This window comes from Thermochaetoides thermophila (assembly GCF_000221225.1).
Source record: "Thermochaetoides thermophila DSM 1495 unplaced genomic scaffold scf7180000011814, whole genome shotgun sequence".
Classification (NCBI taxonomy): Eukaryota; Fungi; Ascomycota; class Sordariomycetes; order Sordariales; family Chaetomiaceae; genus Thermochaetoides; species Thermochaetoides thermophila.
The window spans coordinates 1,915,740-1,939,473 of record NW_006383030.1 but is presented as its reverse complement, the minus strand read 5'-3'; the positions used below and the strand labels follow the sequence as shown (position 1 = coordinate 1,939,473).

At 52.1% G+C, this 23,734-nt stretch overlaps 8 protein-coding genes and 1 non-coding gene across 9 annotated transcripts; 5 read left to right on the top strand and 4 right to left on the bottom strand.

Annotated features, from left to right (window-relative positions):
• Window positions 1-27: 27 nt before the first annotated feature.
• Window positions 28-1,335, top strand: CTHT_0015540 (uncharacterized protein; the record flags this gene model as incomplete). The annotated part of the gene is made up of 1 exon (XM_006691997.1): window positions 28-1,335. The coding sequence occupies one exon, from the start codon at window positions 28-30 to the stop codon at window positions 1,333-1,335; it is 1,308 nt and encodes a 435-aa protein (XP_006692060.1).
• A 548-nt stretch (window positions 1,336-1,883) lies between these two features.
• Window positions 1,884-3,336, bottom strand: CTHT_0015530 (nitrilase-like protein; the record flags this gene model as incomplete). Its single annotated transcript, XM_006691996.1, has 3 exons — window positions 1,884-2,369; window positions 2,626-2,751; window positions 2,821-3,336. The coding sequence occupies 3 exons, from the start codon at window positions 3,334-3,336 to the stop codon at window positions 1,884-1,886; spliced, it is 1,128 nt and encodes a 375-aa protein (XP_006692059.1).
• A 780-nt stretch (window positions 3,337-4,116) lies between these two features.
• Window positions 4,117-7,482, top strand: CTHT_0015520 (putative transcription factor; the record flags this gene model as incomplete). The annotated part of the gene is made up of 4 exons (XM_006691995.1): window positions 4,117-4,144; window positions 4,399-4,818; window positions 4,892-7,164; window positions 7,378-7,482. The coding sequence occupies 4 exons, from the start codon at window positions 4,117-4,119 to the stop codon at window positions 7,480-7,482; spliced, it is 2,826 nt and encodes a 941-aa protein (XP_006692058.1).
• A 192-nt stretch (window positions 7,483-7,674) lies between these two features.
• CTHT_0015510 (uncharacterized protein) lies at window positions 7,675-8,011 on the bottom strand (the record flags this gene model as incomplete). Its single annotated transcript, XM_006691994.1, has 2 exons — window positions 7,675-7,858; window positions 7,950-8,011. 2 exons carry the CDS (start codon window positions 8,009-8,011, stop codon window positions 7,675-7,677), a joined length of 246 nt encoding a protein of 81 aa, XP_006692057.1.
• Window positions 8,012-13,301: 5,290 nt separating this feature from the next.
• CTHT_0015500 (uncharacterized protein) lies at window positions 13,302-16,620 on the top strand (the record flags this gene model as incomplete). Its single annotated transcript, XM_006691993.1, has 6 exons — window positions 13,302-13,313; window positions 13,380-13,631; window positions 13,716-13,859; window positions 13,927-14,553; window positions 14,608-15,177; window positions 15,226-16,620. The coding sequence occupies 6 exons, from the start codon at window positions 13,302-13,304 to the stop codon at window positions 16,618-16,620; spliced, it is 3,000 nt and encodes a 999-aa protein (XP_006692056.1).
• A 189-nt stretch (window positions 16,621-16,809) lies between these two features.
• Window positions 16,810-18,559, bottom strand: CTHT_0015490 (uncharacterized protein; the record flags this gene model as incomplete). The annotated part of the gene is made up of 4 exons (XM_006691992.1): window positions 16,810-17,142; window positions 17,208-17,318; window positions 17,375-18,193; window positions 18,476-18,559. 4 exons carry the CDS (start codon window positions 18,557-18,559, stop codon window positions 16,810-16,812), a joined length of 1,347 nt encoding a protein of 448 aa, XP_006692055.1.
• Window positions 18,560-18,876: 317 nt separating this feature from the next.
• On the top strand, window positions 18,877-20,225 carry CTHT_0015480 (chorismate synthase-like protein; the record flags this gene model as incomplete). The annotated part of the gene is made up of 2 exons (XM_006691991.1): window positions 18,877-18,911; window positions 18,977-20,225. 2 exons carry the CDS (start codon window positions 18,877-18,879, stop codon window positions 20,223-20,225), a joined length of 1,284 nt encoding a protein of 427 aa, XP_006692054.1.
• A 193-nt stretch (window positions 20,226-20,418) lies between these two features.
• Window positions 20,419-20,490, bottom strand: CTHT_0015470. The gene has a single exon. It is a non-coding gene; the product is annotated as a tRNA-Asp (tRNA).
• Window positions 20,491-21,272: 782 nt separating this feature from the next.
• On the top strand, window positions 21,273-22,518 carry CTHT_0015460 (uncharacterized protein; the record flags this gene model as incomplete). Its single annotated transcript, XM_006691990.1, has 3 exons — window positions 21,273-21,985; window positions 22,043-22,324; window positions 22,395-22,518. 3 exons carry the CDS (start codon window positions 21,273-21,275, stop codon window positions 22,516-22,518), a joined length of 1,119 nt encoding a protein of 372 aa, XP_006692053.1.
• Window positions 22,519-23,734: the final 1,216 nt, after the last annotated feature.

The window sequence follows — 23,734 nt, the reverse complement described above, 5'->3', positions numbered from 1 at the left end:
AACCAGTCCCGCCGTCATGTCGCGACCATGCCGCTCCTGACAGCTTCGTTCTGGCGCCAAGACCCCTCCTCCACGTCTTTTGTCCCGTTCAACAGCGCTGATAACATGCCAGATCGACCAGGACGCCTGGGCCGTCGTCGCCCCTTCTCGTCCTTGATGAAGAAGCTAGCTAGTCTCAAGGCTGCTTCTTCCGGCGACGGGAACCGCCTTGTCAGCTCCAAGCGCGGCGCGTCCAAGAAGCGCCAAAACAACCCGTATCCCCAGTCAGGGCTTGTTGGAGTCCCTACGTCATCTCAGAACAGCCAGAGCCGTTACTCCGTGTCGTCTGGAACCAGCAGGAGGCCGTCGACTGCGGAGTCTTACGACTCTGTTGAGCGCCCAAGCGACGAACAACCTCCGCCGACCGCGGGCGCCCGCTCAATGGCATTAACAATAGCGACGGATCATGAAACTGCGCGCTCAATAGCTGCGGCTTCTCTGATTACCGGGACAACGCGGACTGCGACTTATCGCGGCGGTAGAGATAGCACTTTTTCGTCCCCAGCACCGTCCGTGCGATCCTTGACCACAACCCTGACCACCATCCAGACCACTGCACATGGCGTCACAGGGGGGCATCAGCACCAACATTCTCACCACAATTCCCAAGTCATTCAATTCAGCCAACCATTCCCTACAACTCCAGCGTCAGCCATTCCAGCACATCTCCAGCAGCCACAGCCTGCAGGCCATCCCATCACATATGCCGCTGCGACGGCCAACGGCCTGCTAACCGATAACGCGTCCATTCTGACTCTCGCCTCCTCGTCAAAGCGACGTCGTCGTCGATCTTTGGACACAGATGCTTCGACCAGGGCCCTCCCTCCCAGCTCTCTATGGGGCGGCAGTCGCGAGTCGCTGCCCTTGAGTGTCCTCAGCGCGAACCTGGACAACGTCGGGAGTCCTAACAATACCGCCCCCAACGGCGTCCCTGGCACTCCAGGCTTGCACCGCAGCGGCACACTGACTACAACCGGGGAGCGTGCCAGCATCTACTCAGCAACGGGGATCCTGGCGGCTGCTACGGCTGGCGAGCGAAGCAGTCTACATGCAAGGCAAGGTTTGAACGGCGGCGCGGATGCTGCGAGCGTCAGGAGTGGGCTTCTTGGTCATGGACGGGCTGATAGTGCCAGCGGGAGTGTGTTGGGTTTTGGCGTGGGTACGTCGGCGTCAGCGACGGCCACTAGCCCTCTAGCCACTCCCAAGGAAGGGCACAGTGCAACTGAGGATGAGGGGTCAGGACATGAATCTAGCGGCATGGGTCGGGAGGAACCAGGACGAGATGACAAAGCTTGAACAGGCAGGTCAGGATTTGGTTATTTGGAAACAGTGATACCTTTGGGTTTGCATCGGCGTTTGCGGGCTTGGGATTATTTAATTTGGGTTAGGATGGTTTTTCTGAGACTCGAGTTTTGAGAAAGTGTAAGCCATGGGGTTATCTATGTGTGTGTGTGTGTGTGTGTGTGTGTGTGGAAAGGAAGATGGTTTGCAAGATGGCAGGTTTCAGCGCGCGAGCCTGAACTTGTTCCAGCAAGTGCTTAGTTGTTAGCCCAAAGGTGAGGGCAGCGAATTGCTAGCATTAAACAACAGTTGTCAGTGTTCTGTATGCTTCAGTCCGTGCTCCTTGTTTTGGGCCCTCTGGAGCCCGACCTGCCGGAGACTGTCTGTACTCCGTGTTCATGAGTTAGCTAACTAGTTTTTTTCTTTTTTTTTTTTCCCAGTACGTCACCCATCACTGACTGAGCTAATAAACAAGGTCACGATCATAACTAATGTGGATCAAGCTTAGCCAGCCGAAACCACCATACAAGTCGGCTGCCCAAATGTAATCCAAAAACTATCCGTTAATAGTAAGGCAATGGGGTGAGATCCAGTCCGTCCACTGAAAGCTTGAAACTATCATTCCTCGAATAACTTCCCGCGGCGTCCAGATCCAACCTGCCCCTGACGCAATCGTCAAAATCAACATCCGCCCAGATAAGCCCTTCATCATCTTCCCACTGCGGACCGGCAAGGACATCGCCAAAAGGAGAGACGATTGCTGACCCACCACGCGAGAGGAAGGCTGGTTCGGGCTTGGGTGGTGTATGTGTTGAAGTTGAACTTATGACTGCTGCGGGGCGGGGTTGTAATGCCGGTCGAGGGGATGGCGTTTTATGCGGTTTTGGACCGGGCAGAACGATCTCGTTACCGTCTTCGTCGAAGATGGATTGCCGTCGACGGGCGGCTGGTGGCGGTGGGGCTTGGGAATGAGACGAACGAGGGGAGTGCGACGGACCGGGGAGTGCTATCTCGAAGCCATCTTCCGTCACAAAGGACGTGCGACGGGGCTAGGGCAGGCCGGATATGAGACTGAGGTGCCTCCTCATTTTCGTCGTGAAAAGCTGGCGAATACCGTCCGTCTGCGGCAGAGAATGTGCTTGGGGAGGTGAGCGCTGTAGGATTGCGCACGCACATGTTGGAGCTGATAACAAAACAGCGGCCTTCGATGGCGACTGTTCGGAGCAGTGACAGCCAAGCATCGCGCCCGTCGGCTGTAGGGGCGAGATAGAGGTTGATGTTTTGGGAATATAGAGCTTGACGGACCAGGGGCATGTAGTTTTCCCAGCAGATGGCGGCCGCTAAGTTGATACGGACACCGCGAATCGTTGTGCTGACGGCACGAAGAGTGGCAGGCGAGCCTTGGGCCCAGATGAGACGCTCTGATCCAGTCTGGAGGATGGGATTGATTTCAGCTATAAGTGTAGGCTGAGCAATAAGGGGGCGACTGAGGAAACTTACTGGCATAACTTTTCTCCTCTTCCCAATGATTCCCAATCGCGGACACACGTAGACTACAGCGCAGTAAAGACTTCCACCGGCTCGCTCGATCAGACCAGTAATGATGAATACTCCTGTTTCACGGGCGATTCTCTCGAGCTCCTCGCGTGTACCATCTCCCCTTTTTGCCTTTGATGGCTTCTCGCCCTCAGATCCGGGCACCACATCGCTAGGCAATTCGCGGTTGATCCAAGCCTTTCCAGCGCCAGCGCCATCACCTACAGAGTCGCCGAGGTCGACGGCATTTTGGAAATAGCGTAAATACTCGTCACGGCCTTCTGTGCTGCGCGAGCCTACAACACAGCCAAAGCTGGACCCCCGCGGATAGCCCCCAATATATGCTTCGGGCAAGAGGAGGATATCGATCTTCTTGGAGGCTGCGCGCCGCGCAATGTGTTCCAGTTGGATCAAGGTCTCAGAAGTTGTGGATTGAGTGGCGGGAGAGGCAGTCCCGAGACGGATGGTTGTGGGAGCCATGATGGTGATGGAGGGACAGAATGCAATAGCGGGTTAGGGGTAGGGGTGATGTAAGTGTAACTGTCAGCGGCAGAAAGCTGTTTGGCAAGGAGAGGTGTATCTCAACCTCCCAGATGACATGACCCAGCCTTGACTTATAGCAAAGTTAATGAACGTTCTCCTGCACGCAGGTGGTCACGACCCAAACAATGGATGCTACCCCTCATGTGATTCAGGCAACTTGCAGCAGAACCAGCATCGAGCTTCCAAACTCACCAAGCACTTGGCGTGCGGTGACGTGATGCATCCGCCAGCGGGAGTGCCAACCCCACATTCCCATCATGGCTCAGCCTAGCTCCTCTCTAAAACCTCAAAAGAAGGCTCGGGCTGTGGGACGGAGTGTGTAAGGATTTGACGCATACACGACAAGGTTGGTAGGAGCACCATCACAACTTTCTATCTTTTTACATTGTTCCCGCCACCGGGACAAGCGCCTCAAGATGAATGTGAAGCGAGCTTGACCTTCTTTCTGGCTGAAGCTTTATTCAGAATAAATGGGTTCGCCAGCTAATAACAGGGCAAAGCTAAGGGTCTGCAGTGAAACATTTGGCCAAGAGGTCTTGCATTCGCCAATGGCTGCCATTGCCCACGTTTCACGTTCCTTGGATGCTTGATCATGGAAATGGATCAGTGGCCAGGCTCCAGAGCGAGAACTCAGCCACCAGGGAGCTATTGTTGCCGCAGAGGTTATCCTGTCAATTGGCCAGCCGTGCACTGCAAAAAGCGGCCCAAGCTCCAACCATGCCAAGCCGCATTCCTTGTAGCATGGGTCCGTGGCTGGTCTGGGAACGTTTAATCGTAGCTCCACCATTTCCAGATAGAGCCCGCAGCTTTCCCCCCAATCGCGAGCCATCTCCAGCTTGGCATCAACAATCCCGATCGCATTCTCCTCCACGTCAGCCGTCACGCTCATCGCGTCCAAGGATGCGTCGAGCGCACACTCTCGGTGATCATGTCCCATCATAGCCTGCACCAATCCACGCAGCAGAACCCGTTCATCCCGCCTGCTGTCCCCCCCCCAAGACCCCGATCCCATTGACAATGGCGCTGCCCAAGGCCCTAATCAGCCCATCAACGACAGTGACAATGACAGCTCAACTGCCGACGTCGAGGCTGCCTTAGCCTCTCTTGCATCCGAGTCCATAGCTGCCGTTGAGTCTGCAAACGGAAACGCCGCGGGGCTCGCGGAGCCCGCTCCACACCAAGCCGATGTGTCCACCTTGACCGCAACGCCGGCCCCAGCTCGGAATGCGGTTCCCGATCCTGCCCCGGTTTCTGCTGCAACCGTGACCCCCGGCACAACCGGCCGGAGGGGCAAGCGTGCTGCAACTGGTACTCCTGGCTCTGCATCCAAACCACCTAAAGCTCAACGTATCTCGCGCTGCTGCGATCAATGCCATGGCAAGAGCAGCAAATGCTCAGGTTTTAAGCCGTGCAATATCTGTACGTAAACCTTGCTCTGCAGCCTTTGGCCACCGACGGCCTAGATAGCTCTTGAATCTGACCCTCTCTACAGGTACCACAAAGGGCCGGACGTGTACGTACGACCGTCCTTATACTAGGGGTATCGCAAGGACCCCTCCTCCACCCCCTGAGGACGATGATGGCACAGCTCGTAACTGGGCTCGCCCTTACAATGACAAGGGCAAGGAGCATCGCGATAAGGGTTGGGCCATGCGCTCTTGCGACCATTGTCGTACCCATCAACTTCGCTGCGAGGGCAAGCTACCTTGCGAGAGCTGCTTTAAAGAGCGCCTGCCGTGCACATACAAGCTCCGGGCACACCAAAGAGACGCCGGCGGTTCTGTTCCCCAGTTCTCCCTGGAGGCTGAGGGGCACGAGGATATGTCCCAGGCTGTGGCTGAGCGCATCGGACCTGACATTACACCGCTCCAGTTCCACATGCGATATGGAAACGAGGAAGTTCCTGCGCTGTACTTCCTCCACAAGGCCTGGCGGAGGATCGCTCAGGCTTTGGACCGTTACACTCGGCGCGCGGCCCAAAATGCCAACCAAGGGAATCAAGCTAACCCGCCCCTTCCCCCGGCCCCTTCTGCCGACCCCGAGGAGTTGGTTCTCTGTACCGGTGACCAGCCCTTCGATCTCTCAAAGCCTCACGAGTTCCCCGAGGCTCTCAGCAAGTGGTGGGAGATGCAAGAGAAATTTAGCATCGGCTGGACCGAGACCTTCCATTTCATCCATCGCCTGACTATGAAGTCATGGACAGACGTTGTCTACAAGAACTGGCGCGTCAAGGCACCCCTCGAATACAGCATCGGCCATGCGAAGGCGTCCATTGCTCTGATGACCATGGCGCTTGGTACCATGTATCTCAACGCCAAATGGCGTCCTGGCAAGAAGGATCAGGCCTGGCAGTGGATGTACACCCTTAATAATGGTGATCATCTGTTCCTGCTCACCATTCGCCTCACCGACAAGGAACCTGGGCCACCAACTCTTGAGTCGGTCCAGGCTCGTTTGCTCCAGACTTTCTATCTGCTTAATACCTGCCGCCTTAGCCAGGCTTGGTATGTCTTCGGAAATGTTGTCCACATGATTACTGCTCTCGGGCTCCACCGTCGGCGGGGAGGGAATCGCGGGCTTGGTCCAGAAATCGTGCGCCATCCGGAGTACGCCAAAATCCAATGCGAGAGGCGTACCTTTTGGTCAGCGTACATCCTAGATAAGCAAATATCCCTCATGGCTGGCAGGCCTGCCTACTTCAATCTCGATCTGGTCGACCAAGACTTGCCGGATTGTGTCAACGATGAAGATATGGGGCGAGCTGGCCCTTTTAGGCCTCACCGGGGCGACTGCTACATGGAAGCACTCGTGGAACAGGCCAAGCTGGCGAAAATCGTCGAGCAGATCATGCGCGATGTTTACACTCTCTATGAAATCCCGGAGGAGACGAGGTTGGAGCGTGCTTGGAGCCTTGGTCTACAAATCGAGCAGTGGAGAACTCAGCTTCCGTTCCTCATGTCCCAGATTAAGCCGTCGCTATTAAACTTGACCTACCGTCGGCAAGCCCTGCTCCTGCAGCTCGCCCATTGGCACGCTCAAATGCTCGCTTACCGGCCCTTCTTGACAGCCACCTATCCCTATAACCGAGAAAAGCGGCGTATCGCCGATGCTGCAATTCGCAACTGTACCGAAGCGGCTCGCGCGACCCTTTGTATGGCCCTCAACCTTGCCCGCGAGCAGGGCGAGCGTGACAAGAGCCACTTCCACACTATCCTATACGCTCATCATCTTACTTACTGTGCAGCTGCTATCGCCTTTATCCTGCCGCATGTTCGCGAGCGCCAGCGCATTATCAATGCCGACTCGCGTTATCAGAAACTGCAGAAGCCAGAAACGGACCTGCGTTTATATGAACTGGCCAACCGCGCCATCAGGGCTCTTGTCCAGGATACGAACCCTTACTCACCGGCACGTCGTTGGGCCGTGATCCTTGAGGAACTTCGCGATGAAGCCGCGATGCAAGTGCCTTTCTTGCAACAATTGCTACAGCAACAGCCACAGCAACAACTGCCCCAGCAGCCTCAACAGCACCAGGAAACGGCAGCAGCAGCAGATGAGGACTTTGGCTCGCCCAATGAGCAACTGCTGGAAGATGCGCTGCGCGCCCATTGGGAGGTTGACCTCGCACGTGAGAGCGTGGGCTTCAGTGGAGGCGCAAACCACGCCCAAAACCCTCAGGCAAACCACCCAGAAGTTATGCCCCAGATTGTGCCCCGGCATTGGGACAAGTGGAAGACAACCGACTGGTTGGATCTTGACTCTGCGGTAAGTACTTCCTCCACAGGATGCGATTCTGATGGGCGACATCATCTGGTGTAATTTGATAGGTTCCCCAGGAACTGGCTCACTGACTGCTGTGCGTCCTGTTTGCGACTCGGTTGCCCTATGCATAGGCATTTGGCCCAATTCCTGGATTCGAGAAAGGTGAACTCCCTCTCACTTTCCCGGCCCAACCTGAACAACCGCAACACTATGCAGAACCGCAGCCGCAACTGCAACTGCAACTGCATCCGCCAACACAGCCCCAACCACAGCCAACAGGAGCATTGCCGTGATATGTTCACCATGTTTTGGAAGCATTGAATGTCTTCATTTTGCCAGTTCCAGCTCTTACTATTACTATTATCCAGCAAGCATGTACAAGGAGAAAACAAACACATGAACCTTGGGCATCCATCAAGCCAACCCCCGCTATTGTGTAACCGAAGCATCGAATCGCCCATGTGACCACTCACAATGTTTTACCCCACGAACCGGTTCGCAGCCTAACTTGTGTTACACCACCTGTTCCTGGCTGTTGGGGCCTCCTTGCCCCTGGGGCTGCTGGGGCCGCTGGACTACCTGGGCGTTGTTGGTATCATTGTAATTCCTTGAGGCCAATTCAAACAGACGCTCCGTCACAGGCCCATCCCTGCTCCTAAGGTATCGCAGGAGAGCCTCTTGGTCGCCCTGTCGCGTTCTGAGTAAGAACTTGCGTTAGCATCTTGTTTGCTTCACAGAGTCATTTCCTCATCACAAGTAGCTGCTCTATCACCCTCCATATCACTTACCCTTCACCAGACAGCCTGAAAAGGGTTGTGCTGTCTGACGAATGATCTTCGATGCGATCCATGTTTTTCGCGTTCAAATAGACCTGATTGGTTCTAATGATGCTGCAAGATGCTATTGACAAGAACAGACTATGGACAAGACTTGTCCTAAATTCAGGAGTGTCTTTCGATGTGATTGCTTCTGATCAAGTTGAGCGGCTTGAAGGCAGATGGACTCGAAGAATGTGTTCGCTGTTCGACACAGATGAACAATAACGTCCACAACTGAGAAGCGTGGGATGTGTGATTTATATTCCCAAATCTGCTTCAACTTGCTATCCATCTTCGGTTATTTCCCTTCTGGCGCATTTTCGCAGGAGCCAATCAACGGCACTTGAAGCATATGACATACCTGCGCTTTTGCGCCGCTAGTATACCGCAGCAATGTTCAACATTGGGAATTCTACTCATCGTTTGGGCATTAACTGTTGAACGCTATCAATTTTAGATATTTACCAAGCCGTTGATTAGTCAGGGGCAGTTGTTCGTGTCCAAATTATCGCCCCTTACAGCAGGTGAAATAATAGGTAAAACACAAAGGAAGGCTGGCCAGCCTTATTTGACCTTGCCTACTACTATCCTGAGCTTAACTGTCTGAAGGTTAAGCGCTCGAGAACCAGATTGAGGCGTTTCGCGAAGAAAAAAAAAAAGCGCTCTATTCGCGGTTGACAGAAGAATGTCAGCAACACGCGAGGCTTTGCGCTTCTATTTCTGCGGAACTTGTCTTCTAGAAGGTTTCTCTTGGCACAGACAGGTCGACATGGCAAGTTGACCTCAAGGATATGACGATTTTAACACCACACCGTTTGGGGGAAAAAAAAATCTTCAAGATACAAGTTTCATTCTAGTTTGAACAGTCACTGACATCACTCTGAACTATTCATCTTCGTTCATAAGCGCCCTATCGAACTCCAAAAATAAAGCTAATGTTAACTGTCCATAGGATATGCTCAAGCCTTGTTACGCTTCGAGCCATCTCGGCAAGACAAGGAAATGGATTTCACCAGCCACTGAGCACGCTCTTGAACAACCTCACGACTGGGGGCCAATATTCTTAACAGGGATGTCCATTGAAAACTCCGGCTTGGAGATTCAGCATTCCATGTGCATCTGAGCAATTCAACGCCGAGGGAGTATTGCTATTCCTCTTATCTTGGCTCACTTTAAGTCAAACATTGGGTCTCAGCGAGGAGGCTATTTCAGCCCGGGCATCAGTGTGTCTCAGTGGAATTCTGCAATCAGCATGTCATTATGTCCAGCAGGTGGCAGACCACCTCCCTCTTGGTGCGAGAACTATTGTACTGTACATGGTGGCACAACAACTGCGTCGATGCGAACACCCTCAGAGTCAGCCATCTTTCCCCACGCGTCCCAGTTCCCCTCCCCTTCCTGTCTTCCTCGGGCGAACATTGCACGAGATTGGTCATCTGACAAGTCATGGCGCAAAGTTTGGACAGGTGCTGGCAGAGGCCAAGTATTACTGCATACTCGCTCGCTTCTGCCGAAGCGCTGTAGGCGGGACAGCCATCTCAAAGCCAAGTACGCGGCTTCGTTGGGGAAGCGTGTGATTTGACAACTCTCTGCAGGCCGTGGACTGTGTCTTGACAGGTGCCAATCCTCAACCAACCCACGATGAAGCTACAGCCTTCCATGACTGGCCAACATTTGGACACTTTCCATGGGATTTACAACTAGTCTTAGGATAGAATCTGAGAGAGTGTATCTCTCGCCCTGGGCTACACGCTTATTGCGGCTCATTACGTGTCCAGACTCCGTGAGGCGTTTGCTTTTGCGCCATTGCGCTGTTTCAAGGCCACCTCTGGCCCCATGACTCAGAACTGGATTTGTAAATCTGAAGGGTATTTGGAGCATGCAGTTCAGGGGGTCATTGCAAGATGTTGGGCCGCCGGGTTTGGCCCTCTTTTGCCTGATGATACGGGTCGGCTTGAACTTTGCACCGCCTGCTTGGGGGAACTTCCTGTACTCCCCTTGTTCTTCATAATGCTGACCTCACACCTTCCCACACTGCCTGTAGATCGTTATATTGGAGGGTGTATATCTGGATCAAGATGTTGGCAGAGTTAGGGCAGCACCTAGGCAAAGTGGAGATATGATGTTGCTGTCTAGGCGTGAGATGATATGAAGTGAGGGCAAAAAGGCATGGATTGAAAGAGAGCATAGGTGGAGGACTTCGAGAGATTGACCAGACCATGGAAAGGGCAACACCCTCCATTGCTTCCTGGGAGGGATCTTATCCAAACTCAGCTGGCATTCATCACCTTCCCCCACCTTCCTTCAGCCTTATGGGCATTCAGATTTTATCACCAACATCCGTCTGCTGTGCCCATTCCGTCATTGTGTGCTGGAATAAGACTAACCTGCAGCTGGACCAGCACGGCACACACTAGTGATGCAAAATGCGAGTAACTGCAGATCCAAGGAACATGCAAGTCACGTATCACCACGAGGAACCTGCATGCTCGTTACTCCAAAGAACGATACTGCCTATCATGGATACCTTTACAACTCCTACGCCTAGTTTTATCACCCAGACCTTTGCCTTTTCCAGCTCTACAAATGACATGCATATGCATCTCAATGCGGAGACCACCATAATGTGAGCAGGATTTCGTGGTACTCCTTCGGACGACAGGACATGCCGGAAACTCGGTCACTTTTGAAGCTCTGAATGGGCAGGTAACACCAACAATACGTATTGAACTACCTTTTGCGCAATTGCGCAAAAGAACTACAAGAAAGCAATAGAAAGTTTGCGCCTAGAGCGGCTCATCTACTTGCGCAAATGGCATGTTCGGTTAGTGAAAGTGATGATGGGCCTTCAAATATATAGAGATCCTTTCCTTCCCCCCAGTGCTGTATGATAGTTCCATGTTAACGCAACGGCTTACCAGCTCCTACAAATTTTTCTTGTCTCCATTCTTTTGCCCTTTTAGTATTTTCCAGCACCCGTTATCTGAGGCGGCCATTGCTTAGCTTCATCTGGCCTTCTTGGCTGGGTACGCAATAACATCCGAACATCTCTCTCATACTTGAGCCCATTTTTTTAACAAAAACATTTGTGAGCCAGTGCCTCATGACTAAGGATTCAAGAACTTTCAACTAGTGTCAGTCGACACCTAGATCTACACAGTCATCCTAACACCACATGGCACCGCCATCAATCATTCCAGGCACCACAAAAGCCCCTGGTAGTTGCGTCACTGAAAGTTTTCTCGATCGCCAGAAGGAGGAAATTCTTGAGCAATCTATGGCTCGATTTCTTGGACGCGTTGAAAAATGTCTTAACAAAACAATCGCGGAAAAGCGCCGGCGGGAGAGGCATGATGAAGGTGAAAGTGCTGCTGGATATCAGAGTGCTGCGCACGAGAAAGCCATCAGGAAGAAGCGTGTCAAGAAAAGTGAAGGGCCTCGGTTTGCGTGCCCCTTTGCGAAGCGCTATCCAGAAAAGTATGGGTCTGTGAGGACATGCCTCGGACCTGGATGGATGGATGTTCATCGTGTAAAGTAAGTATCCTACCAGAGTATCTTAGCTGTGTCCCGTGGTGGATGATCTAATATCTTAAGGGAACACCTCTACCGCCGACATTCACTCACAGGGCTGGTTTGTGTTCGCTGTTTCGAGGTCTTCGACAACAGGAAGGACCTCAGAGCTCACCACCGTGATCAGCCATGTGAAGTCTGTGAACTCGATACTGAACAAGGCTTCATTACCGATGAACAGGAGGACAAGCTTCGAACGAGAGCTAAAAATGGCCAGTCCGAAGAACACAAGTGGAAAGAAATGTATCGTATCATCTTTCCTGGAGCAGATGTTCCATCTCCTTGTAAGTCTTGGATCTCATTCAGTCAATGATTGGACTTGGGATTGACCGGTGTACAGACTACCAAGATCCCGAGCCTGAGTTCGCGTCTCCCCAGAGGCCTGTTGCCTCTGAACTTAAGCGAGCATCTTCAACCACATCGGTGGACACCAATCTGCCTCCTTTGGATTCCGGCGCAGAGAATTTGCAATCTTATGAGGAAATGGCGAATATTATTCTCACTGAGCTACCAAAAATCATCAAACCCTGGTTCAAACAATGGATTGATGAGCGCTTCCAAGATCTTCATGAATCAGCAATCCATAAGATGGACGAAATTACGAGCTTAACGGTGGCTCGTCTTTTCCGCACACACAGATACCGAACTTCTCAGGCTACCATGGGGAACGCAAGCTCTGCAGCAGAGGTGATCCCTTCAACAACTCAACCACTGCAAATGCCAACTGCATCAGTTCCTGAATTGCCTGATCTGGATTCTTTCGTCAGAAAGCTCCAGTCTGACAGCAGGTTTACCGATCTGGCTCATGAAATGCAAAACAACTGGGATCAGTGGTTTTCCAATGACATGGACAGCGCTTTTGTCTATGATACTCACGTAAAACCTGTCGCTTCAGGATTTGCGTGCGATCAGGACTCCGCTTATTTCACGTTGCCTTCCAACGCTGGGACAAACGCCTATCTTCCAAACCAACTCCGTTAATGAAGAGTCGCTGTGTCTTGATCTCTGATAACTTCGGACGATGAGCACCAAAACGAAGAAGATGACGGCTGGTGGGCACAGATTGCAGATCTCCTTGTAACCAACACTCTCTCACTGAACTTTTACTCTCTCTCGTTCCTTTCAATTCTTCATTTTTCTCTCATCTTCACGGATTTTTTTTGTAGGAAAATTTTGAAGCTCGATGTTTGTTTATTTCTCGCATTTCGTCATCATCGATCGCTTTCTACATGAACTTGACCTTGGCCAATTTCTTCGGGGATTTGGTCCTGTTTTGGACGAATGTCAGTTTGGCAATTACTCCTTGAGTAGATAGTTTGAGAAATACGACCAATGTCACCGTCATGTTAATGCTGTTGGAATTTCCCTGTAATATATTAAACCTACACGACCAAAAACGACTAGTCAGTCATCTGACTTTTGATGCGTCTATCTGTGTGTGGAAGTGTGGCAGACTTGTTCTATAACAAGTATGAGATTGAAACCCTAACCCTGAGCACAATTGATATGGCAAGTGCTGACGAATCATACGGTTGCAGTGGGCTCCATCCGACAACAAGGTTCCCCCAACGTCGTCATTGCATGAACGAAATGTGGCTGCTATATCCGCTTCCCATTCATGGCTGAGAGCTCATCAGTGTCGCGTTCCAGGAGCCCATCCTCTCTCCTAATGTCTATAATAACAAACTAGACCCCTTTTCTGAATGAGTTGATCCACATAACAGAGCGACAGCACATGATTAAAATGCGATCATGGCGCTAACGGTTCGTCTATTAATCTCCCCAGAGCGTGCGAGGATATGTCTCGGCTAACCTCCCTCGCTCGTCCAGTGGAGGTCCTTCGACTTCTTCGATGCAACCCAGGTCAAAATCACCGACGATGACACACGCACGTTTTTTGAGAGCAATGAGATATCATCGGCATGTTCTGGGTCTGACAATTTGTTCTTGGGCGGTTATGACGGTCAAGTGCGCATCGTCGGCTCCAGTTGGAAGGTTGTTCGCAGCTTTCCTGCCTACGACAGCGGGCCTATCACCCACATGTGCCAGATCGAGGGAACAAGCCTCCTAGTCACAGTGGCTGTATGTGCACTGTTTCACTTTAATAATAATATAATGCTGTTGTTTGGGTGAGATGCGGAGAGCTAATGGCAGCTGCTTTGTTAGGAAGAACCGGGCATAACAGGGGATTCAGTCAACCAACCGGTACTCAAAGTATGGGCACTCGACAAGCCTGTCAAGATCAAGAACATCGACATACCAACATGCCTAAGCACTGTGGTGATTAACAATGGCAAGAAGCCGTTCCCAGTAGGTGGTCAACACGGCGTGGACACGCTACCGTCAGTGTGACTAACTCAAACATCGCTCCTCTCAGATATCTGCTATTGCGGCCACCGAAGACCTGGCACAGATTGCTGTAGGCTTTGCTAATGGCGCAGTCACCCTCATTCGTGGTGATCTGATTAACGACCGCGGCACACGACAGCGCACTATTTTCGAGTCAGACGAACCCATCACTGGGGTCGAGCTCCATGTCGAGGGAGTGCTGACCACCTTATTTGTTGCCACAACATCGCGCATATTGAAGCTGATTATCTCGGGAAAGGGTCAAAGCCAACAGCCCAAGACAGTCGAGGACGCGGGCTGCGGCGTAGGCTGCATGGCGGTGGACAAGCGGGCGGGTCGGATAATTGTGGCCAGAGAGGATGCTATCTACTGGTACACATTAGACGGGAGAGGGCCACCGACAGCGTACGAAGGTCAGAAGAAGCTGATTGCAGTCTACCAGGATTACATTGCCTTGGTGTCGCCGCCTACACCAACAGGGGATACTGATGTTATACGAAGGAGATTTTGGGGTGCTGGTGCTGATAACATCTACACCTTTACCTTGATCCATCCTGACCTGAGAATCATTGCTCACAGCGAAACCGTCTTGTCAGATGTGAAGCACATCTTCCAGTTGTGGGGTGACCTGTATATTCTCACTCAAGACGGCAAGGTTTGTTTCTCGGTCAGGACATGTCTTGACACGGTAACTGACCGCGATGGCTAGGTACTCCGATACCATGAAAAGCCTTTGCAGAAGCGACTTGACATGCTGTATCAGCGCAACCTTTATACTCTTGCCGTTGACCTCGCCCAGAGATGTGGGATGGAAGCACAACAGCAGAACATCATATTCCGCAAATATGGAGACTATCTCTATCAGAAGGGGAATTACGATGAAGCTATGACCCAGTATATCAAAGCGATCGACAGCACAGAGCCATCCCAGGTCATCCGGAAGTTCCTTGACACACAAAGGATACACAACCTCATTGAATACTTAGAAGAACTCCACGAGCGCCACAAAGCGACATCTGACCATACCACTCTACTTTTGAACTGTTATGCAAAACTCAAGGATATCGACAAGTTAGAAAACTTCATCAAGTCTCCGGGCGATCTGAAATTCGATCTAGACACGGCCATCTCTATGTGTCGGCAGGGTGGCTACCATGAACAGGCAGCCTACCTAGCGAAGAAGCACAATGAGCATAATCTGGTCGTGGACATTCTCATTGAGGACTCCAAGTCATACGAGCAAGCGCTGGACTACATATGGCATCTAGACCCGGAAGCGGTATGTTCTGCAACCTCAGGGCGTGTTGCTTGATGCTGACTTTCTCAGGCTTATTCCTCGCTCATGAAGTATGCTCGTGTTCTCATCGAGCACTGTCCAAAAGATGCTACACAGCTATTCATCGACTACTACACAGGCAAGTACAGGCCAAAAGTCGATGTTCAAGCGACAATTGGTACTTTCCCTGTCACCAATGGGGGATTTGTTACCGGCGCCGCCACTGCCGTCCAGAGCCTTGGTCACCTGTTACCTCTACCATACATGTCAGGAGCATCAGGACAACAGCAAACACAGGCCAAGTCAGCAGCTGATGATGCCACGGCAAAACAAGAGGTACCTGCGCCCAAGTATTTCCCACCTCGCCCTCGAACAGCCTTTTCCTCGTTTATAGACCACCCCGACGAGTTCATCGTTTTCCTCGAGGCTTGCCTGAAAGACGACAATGTCTTGCCCGAGGATAAGAAGGACATTTGCACCACCCTCTTTGAGATGTACTTGCACAAGGCCAACGAAAAGAACAAGGGCGAGCAACACCGCGAGGAATGGGAAGCGCGCGCCAAAGCCCTGATCGAAAACAACAAGACTGCAGCCGCTACATCAACCAAGGACATCAAGCCAGCCATCGAAAGCTCCAACGTCCTTCTCCTCTCTCACCTTTCCTCCTTCCCCGCGGGCACCACCCTCGTTAAGGAACAATCAGGCCTTCTCTTCGACATCTTCCGTTCCTATACCTCCGCGCGGGACACACGTGGTGCTCTCAAAGCCCTGCACAAATACGGCCCACAAGAGCCCCAGCTCTACCCGGCTGCTCTTGCCTACCTTACCTCTTCGCCACAGATACTTGCTGAGGCAGGAGATGACGAGATCGCAGCCATCCTGGACCGCATCGATCGCGACGGGTTGATGGCGCCGCTCCAGGTAGTACAGACCCTTGCGCAGGGCGGTGTGGCTACTATGGGTATGCTGAAGCCGTACCTGCGAAGGAGGGTCGAGCGGGAAAGAAAGGAGGCGGCAGAGAATCGACGGGTGGCGGGTCAGTTCAAAGAGGAAACTGAGCTGAGAAGAAAGGAGATGTTGGATTTGCAGACGAAGCCGGCTATTTTCCAAGCAGTGCGGTGTGCTCAGTGCGGAGGAGGCTTGGAGTTGCCTGTGGTGCACTTTTTGTGCAAGCACTCGTTTCATAGGCGGTGTTTGTCCTCGTCTAGTACGGCGGCCGCCGAGGAGTACCAGTGGGGAGCTAGTGAGGAAGACGAGACCCGGGTCGGGGAGTGTCCGGTTTGTGCAAGAGATAATGCCACGATTCGGGCGCTCAAGAAGAGCCAGGAGGAGAACGCGACCAGGCATGAACTGTTCAAGGATGATCTGGAGAGGAGCGAGGACCGGTTCAAGACCGTCGCTGAGTGGTTTGGACGTGGGGTGATGTCAGTCTCGGGTGGGGATTGATACCTGCGGTTGTGTTGGAATCGGATTAAAGAATTAGGAACGTAGTCGGGAATAATGTGTCCGTCTATGGTCTATCTCTAGTATTTTGTCTAATGCCTTGCGTCGAGTCGGATATGAAGACATCGCAGGACCACTGGATGAAATGAAGGCAGCTTCTCTATCCAATCGCATGATGTTGTCGTCACATAATTACTTGCTGAGCCACATACCCAGCTTGCTCTCCTGGATGGCCCTGACAACCTCCTCAGACAACGAGCGCTCTTTCTGCCCTTCAACAGGCTCGGGAATGCCAAACATACGGTTCAGCCACATGCCGACTTGCTCAACATCGAAAGCATCCGATAAAGGTGCTTCGCTGACCGCCTTAGACAAGACGGCACGCCAGTCACTGATGTGGTGCAGCCGCTCTTTGGCCAGGACCTGACTGAGGGGAGAAGGATCTGTCATGTTAAAGGGGTCATCAGAGAGAGACAGGTATACAGATTGGATCTCGCCGTGGCGGACCGTGATACGGCCTTGAAACTGTGAAACGGTTAGGGAATAACCCGAGCACGGGGTACTGGCAGAGCCGAATTTAGGACACGCACATCATGGGGGAGTTGTGCAAGGAGAGATGGGGGCCGGTCGCGGGGGTCATCTTCAGTCGGATGGGTTGAGAAGGTGAAAAGGGGGGTTTGTCCAAAGATCCACTCTGGGTCCTGTGTTGGGTGTCAGTAGACGGACATCCACATGGAAAATAAGGGACAAGACTCACTGTCAACTCTCTCACACCCTTATTGATTCCCTCTGTTGCCAATGCTTCCTCCTCCCTAATAACTAGAACCTCCTTTCCTCCATCCTCCACTCCATACATATCACAAAACTCATCAACCACTGCATCCACAAACTCCTCAGTCCCAACATTAACATTCCGAATCGGACTCCTCACGCTCTCGACGCCCCTAGCCTTAATAAAACCCTCCGCTGGAGACCTCAGTAGCGCCGACACACTTCCCAAGTTCGGCGAACTCAGCAAGCACGTCCCATGATGCAGTGCTCGTGTCCGTGTGAGCTTGTACGCCGACCCAGAGATTTTGAACATGCCACCACTAGGCGAAAGTATGTCCACGACGATATCGTGCCGTTCGTTGACTCGCACCCCACCGCCAGGCCGACTGCCGCACGTTCGATGCGGAACACCCAGCTTCCTTAGTGCGCGCGCAACCATCTCCGCATGGCGATCGCGGTCGAAGACTGCTGGCGGGCAGATCACTGAGTAGTTTGTGTTGCCTTTGTCGTGGAAGACGGTGCCCCCTCCTGAGCGGCGGCGAACTAACGCTATGGGCTGTTTTTTATCCTGTGACTCTGAGGTCGGCAGGCCATCACGAAGAAGACGGAGATTTACTTCTAGCCATGGATTTTGGTTGCGGCCGATGACGATGCTGGGGCGGTTTGTGTAAAGGAAGAGGATGGTTGAGTCGGGTGGGGAAGACTGGAGGAGGTGGTGCTCAATAGAGAGGTTGACGTAAGGATCGGAAGAGGCAGACCGGTATATTTGGAAGGGACGGATTAGATTTTGGGTGAAATAGCGTGTCTGATTGAAATATTGTGGCCAATTTAGTCTTTCTGTTTGTAAGAGGGCTCTATGCGGTGATGTAAGTGGTATAACTGTGGAAGATGAAGGTGAGAATGAGAGTAATGCTGAAGACGGGAGGGACGAGAAAGCGCGCCCTTGGCTAAGGCGCGTTATCGAGGACATCGGCTTGATTAGAGGAATTTACGGTGTTAAGACAGTATTTTTAAAACGTTTTAACTTCTATCACTCGATTCTGATGAGAGTTCTCCTGTTTTTCAGCAGCATGAGCTGGGTTTTGACCACGAGCTTGGGACTGAATCGAAGTTTGTGGTTGATGCCAAGAGCATGAGATCCACAGCTGGGCGGATCGACGTTGTGGAACATGGTCCCTGGACTGCCCCGCTGGGCTTTGCCAAGACCTCGTCCGATGACCCACATTTTCATCACGGCCTGGACAGCGTCCCACAGCAGCCCCCTGTCATGACTGCGGGGTGCCGATGACGGCGCTGGAGGGGTCTGGGTGTTTCCTTTTCCAGAATTTTAAGCAGCGGACATCGTGCCACTCGGGCCGTCATCGATTGGTGACTCGAAAAACTCTACTGTTTCCAAAGCTTCTTCCAGGTCGAAGAAAGCTTCTCTTTCCTCCCGTCTGTCCTGGACTTTAGTCGCAGCACCAATTCGTCGTCAATTAGCTGTCCATCATGTCGACCTTTGGCGAGTACTTCCGTGTGACCACGTATGCCCATGTCTCCTAAACCTCGTCATCGTCCTTTCTATCGGCACCTCTAACTATTCTCTCAGCTATGGCGAGTCGCACTGTCGCTCCGTCGGCTGCATTGTCGATGGCTGCCCGCCGGGCATGGAGCTCACCGAGGCCGATATCCAGCCGCAGATGAACCGTCGCCGGCCCGGTCAGAGCAGCATCACCACTCCGCGCAACGAGAAGGATCGCGTCATGATCCAGAGCGGCACCGAGTTCGGCGTCACCCTTGGCACACCCATCGGCATGATGGTGCTGAACGAGGACCAGCGCCCCAAGGACTACGGCAACCAGACCATGGACAAGTACCCGCGCCCTAGCCACGCCGATTGGACCTATCTAGAGAAGTACGGCGTCAAGGCTAGCAGTGGTGGCGGCCGCAGCAGTGCCCGCGAGACCATTGGCCGTGTCGCCGCCGGTGCCATTGCTGAGAAGTACCTGCGTCTTGCCTACGGCATTGAGATCGTTGCCTTTGTCAGTTCCGTCGGCAACGTCCACCTGTTCCCCCCGACCGCCGAACACCCCACACCCTGTACAAACCCCGAGTTCCAGAAGCTACTGCAGACCATCAGCCGCAAGACCGTTGACGAATATCTGCCTGTGCGCTGCCCCAATGAAGAGGTCTCCCGCAAGATGGAGGACCTTATCGCCTCCTTCAAGCAGCGCAGCGACAGCATTGGTGGTACCGTGACCTGCGTCATCCGCAATTGCCCCAGCGGTCTGGGCGAGCCGTGCTTCGACAAGCTCGAGGCCAAGCTGGCGCACGCCATGCTGAGCATTCCCGCCACCAAGGGCTTCGAGATTGGCTCTGGCTTCGGCGGTTGCGAGATCCCCGGGTCAACTCACAACGACCCCTTCGTCAAGAACGACAGCGAACTTCCCGAGGTTGTCGCCCAGAGCGGTGCTGCCCGCGGTGGCTTCCCTCGGCCCCGGCTAACCACTAAGACCAACTACTCTGGTGGTATCCAGGGTGGTATTTCTAACGGCGCCCCCATCTACTTCCGTGTCGCCTTCAAGCCCCCTGCCACCATTGGCCAGGAGCAGCTGACAGCCACGTATGACGGAGAGGAGGAGGGTATCCTAGCTGCCAAGGGCCGCCACGACCCGTGCGTCGTGCCGCGCGCCGTGCCCATTGTTGAGGCCATGGCTGCGCTGGTGATCATGGATGCTGTGCTCGCCCAGCAGGCGCGGCATACGGCTAAGAGCTTGCTGCCTCCTCTGAAGCAGACCATAAACTCAGGGCTGCCGGCAGGGAATGGCGTGACGGAGCAGGAGGTTAAGCAGGCGTAAAATTGGATATTTTGTACATCAAAATCATGGATTTCGGATACCCGTCTTTTCCCCTTGCATGAATAAAAAGTATAGTAAGGGATGTAGGCAAGATGTAAGAGAAATATACATATAAGTTGCAAATATTGTACCTGAGGATTGAAGCGCTGTTGCTTTCGGAGCGAAGAAAAAAATGGAAATTGTATAAAAGAAGCTTCCCGGCCGGGAATTGAACCCGGGTCTCAGGCGTGACAAGCCTGCATACTAACCACTATACTACCGAGAACTGCTTATTGGCTTATTGCTCGCTAAATTAGCCTATTATGTTGTTTATTGTCTAAACTCTCTTGGCATTTATTGTATCCTTAGATGGAACAAGACATGCAATCGGGGAATATCCCATTAATGTTCCAGCTCACAGTTACTGAAAGTTTCACACCCGATATTTATGTAGATATATGCCACTTTGATTGCGAGACATCGGCATCACTTCGACACCCCTTTCTGATGTCACTACATCCGGTTGTAGCAAGCAGTGAGGGTTTAAACACGTGAAACTTTGCTGTGGGCCTCAACTGTACCTTCTTCCTGCCTATTTTTTACAGCAAGTTGGAAGAAAGCCGATGAAGCCTCTTCTTCCAAGCTGCTTTGGCTCTAGATCCTACGAAATCCTACCCGTACATGTTTGTCAGCAAGAAATCTATAGACATGACTCTGGTCCTCAATGGCCCTGACACAAACTGCCCAATGATTCTGGATTAAGCAGCGATCCGTAGGGCGGTGAGGACACAAATTGCTGTTTTCGGCCCAAAATATCCAAGCGGAACCGACGAGTGCTGTTACAAACAACCACCAGACGACACATCTTGGCATCCGAAGGATCATGATGGATCAAGTATTATTCAGCTGGACCTTGGACTTGTCATCAATAACACTGTCATCAATGCGGCTTGCTGGAAGCCTCTCTAAAACTATGTCGATTTTGATGCTGGAGGGCTCAGACCTGGAGTTGGTGTTGACGAAGTATAAGACACCCTCTTTTTGACTTGCGGAGGTCTGCATTCCTCCATGTTGTTCAAACTCAACATAGAGCTCTTTCCTCTCCCATTTCCCCTTGCTTCTTCTGACAGTTTTCAACGAGAATACGCAAGTGTCCATCACAAATTCTTTCCGTTCGACCATGTCTACCTCGATTCAAAAGCTCAACTTGCCCTCCTGGCTACCCCAGCCCACTGTGCCGGCAAAACTTACATCGTCACCGGCGCAAACTCTGGCCTTGGTTTCCACGCAGCCCTACACCTGGCCAAGCTTGGCGCCGGTAGACTTATTCTCGCAGTGCGCAACTTGGCCGCAGGAGAGGAGGCCAAGGCCCGCATTCTCAGTGCCGTTCCTGATGCGAAGACAGTCATTGAGGTGTGGTCATTGGATTTGGCGAAGTATAACACCATCGTGCAGTTTGCGAACCGCGCAGAGAGGGAGCTGGAGAGGATTGATGGGCTGATTGAAAACGCTGGTGTTTGTCCTGGGAAGAGGGAGATTGCGGAGGGAAGGGTGAGTGCTATTACGGTGAATGTAGTTGGGACGTTGTTGTTGCTGGCGTTGATGCTTCCTGGAATGGGGAGGAAAGCGAAAAAGTATGGGGAGGTGGCCAGGCTGGTGGTGGTGAGTAGCTCGCTTGGATTCCAGGACTGGGTGAAGGGAGCCTTGGAAGGGATCAAGGGAGAACAGGGCCTGCTGGCAGCTGTGGATAAAGGAGAGGGGGAGTATGAGACGATGAAAGTGTAAGTGACACCTGATCAATACTCACCAACTCGACATGACACACTGACAGCTCGCAGCTATGCCCTCTCGAAGCTGCTTTTGACCTTCGCGACACGCTATATTGCTCGCTTCCTGGTCCCTGACCCAACCAAGTCGGGAGTCATCATTACGACTGTTTGTCCAGGCCTCTGCGATACAGGATTGCCACGCTATGCGCCGCCAGAGGTACAAGCCCCTGCTCTCAAGTTGATCGAGCAGTGTGGGCGTACTGCGGAGGACGGCAGTCGCACTCTTCTGCACGGAACTGTGGCCGGGATTGAGAGCCACGGGCGATTTCTTCAACATTGCGAAGAGGGAGAGTGAGTGTTTCCCTAACTATGGGCTCAGTTGTGATTTCGAGGTACCTCGAGTACTAATTGTTGAGTATAGTGATATCCCAGACTGGATCAGGGACGATGTGGGCATGCAGCGGAAGATTTGGGATGATGTAGCGAGGGATTTGGAAGATGCTTCACCAGGGGTTATTGATCACTTGTTGGCAGCAGCACGATGAGAATTGCTTTTAATCTGTTCAAGTCCTGCATCTGTAAGGTTTCAATGCAGGTTTCTTCAACCTCTTCGAATTGATCTTTGTATCCATGGCCATGAGAAACTTGAATAACCGTTTTTCATGCCACCTGATCATGCTAAAGATCTCAACCAGTTGTTGTGGGCAGTCGTTGTGGCGTTTGAGACCGAACAAAAATACACTACCCAAGTCCTGGTCCTCGAAGTGCATTATACGCTCACAGAGCTGTGCGGTACTTGACTCATTCTCGTCCATTAGCACAGTGGAAATGCAGAGGGGCAGTAGGGAATAAGCCAATCTGAACTTGAGGAGAACTTGTGAGTGCTTGTCTGATGAAGAGGACGGTTCATTGATTAGAAGAAGGCTGCTCTTCGGGGTCTCATCGAAATATTGCCTTAAGCTGAATCATTTAGAAGATATATAAAAGTGAGAGAACGGCGTAATTCATCGGCGACATGAAGGCCAGTGTTGTCCTTGATCTCATCTACATTCCTAATATAGTGCCAAGAGGAGTCAGTAGGATACATAAAAACGTGAGCATGGAGTAATGCGTCATCGGAGATATGATGACCAGTATGGTTGTTGGCTTCGGTGTCAATGGTTTTTGTCAGTGATGTATTGCTCAGGGATTAACCACAAGTCGCGGATGTTGACCCGAGGTTTCTGTTCACGAGGGAGCTGAGCAACACTACCCAGTAATGTTCAATAGAAAGATTGCTTTGTTGGAAGCCATCGGACGTTTATAAACAGCATGCTTATAGAAATGCGAATTTGTTAAGACTTGTGTGATTCTCCTTTTCACTTTAGTTTTGAGCCTGTTCCCGGGCTTGTCTGCTCTCTCAACTAAAGGGTCAATCAATTCCGGCGAAAAGGCGCCATTCGCGTAAAGCTTCAGCAAAAGAATGTTGACTTTGTACCGTGTCATCATGGTGCAGGGGGAAGTGTGGAGCAGAGACTATGACAAAAGTAGTTTTGCCGAGCAGAACGACATGAGGGAGGAGTGCATTTGAGTTAAGGCGTAGAGGCAGCTGCGTGCATTCCATGTTCTCATTGGTGGTAAACTGGCAATGATAGTACTCGCCAGCTCGACATGTTCAATTAAGCACCCAGGTAGGAGCGTCAGTCCATCAATGGCTGATGATGCGGACTTTAGTCCTTGGGCGAGCAAGAGAATTTCGATACCATACTTCTCGCTCTGTAG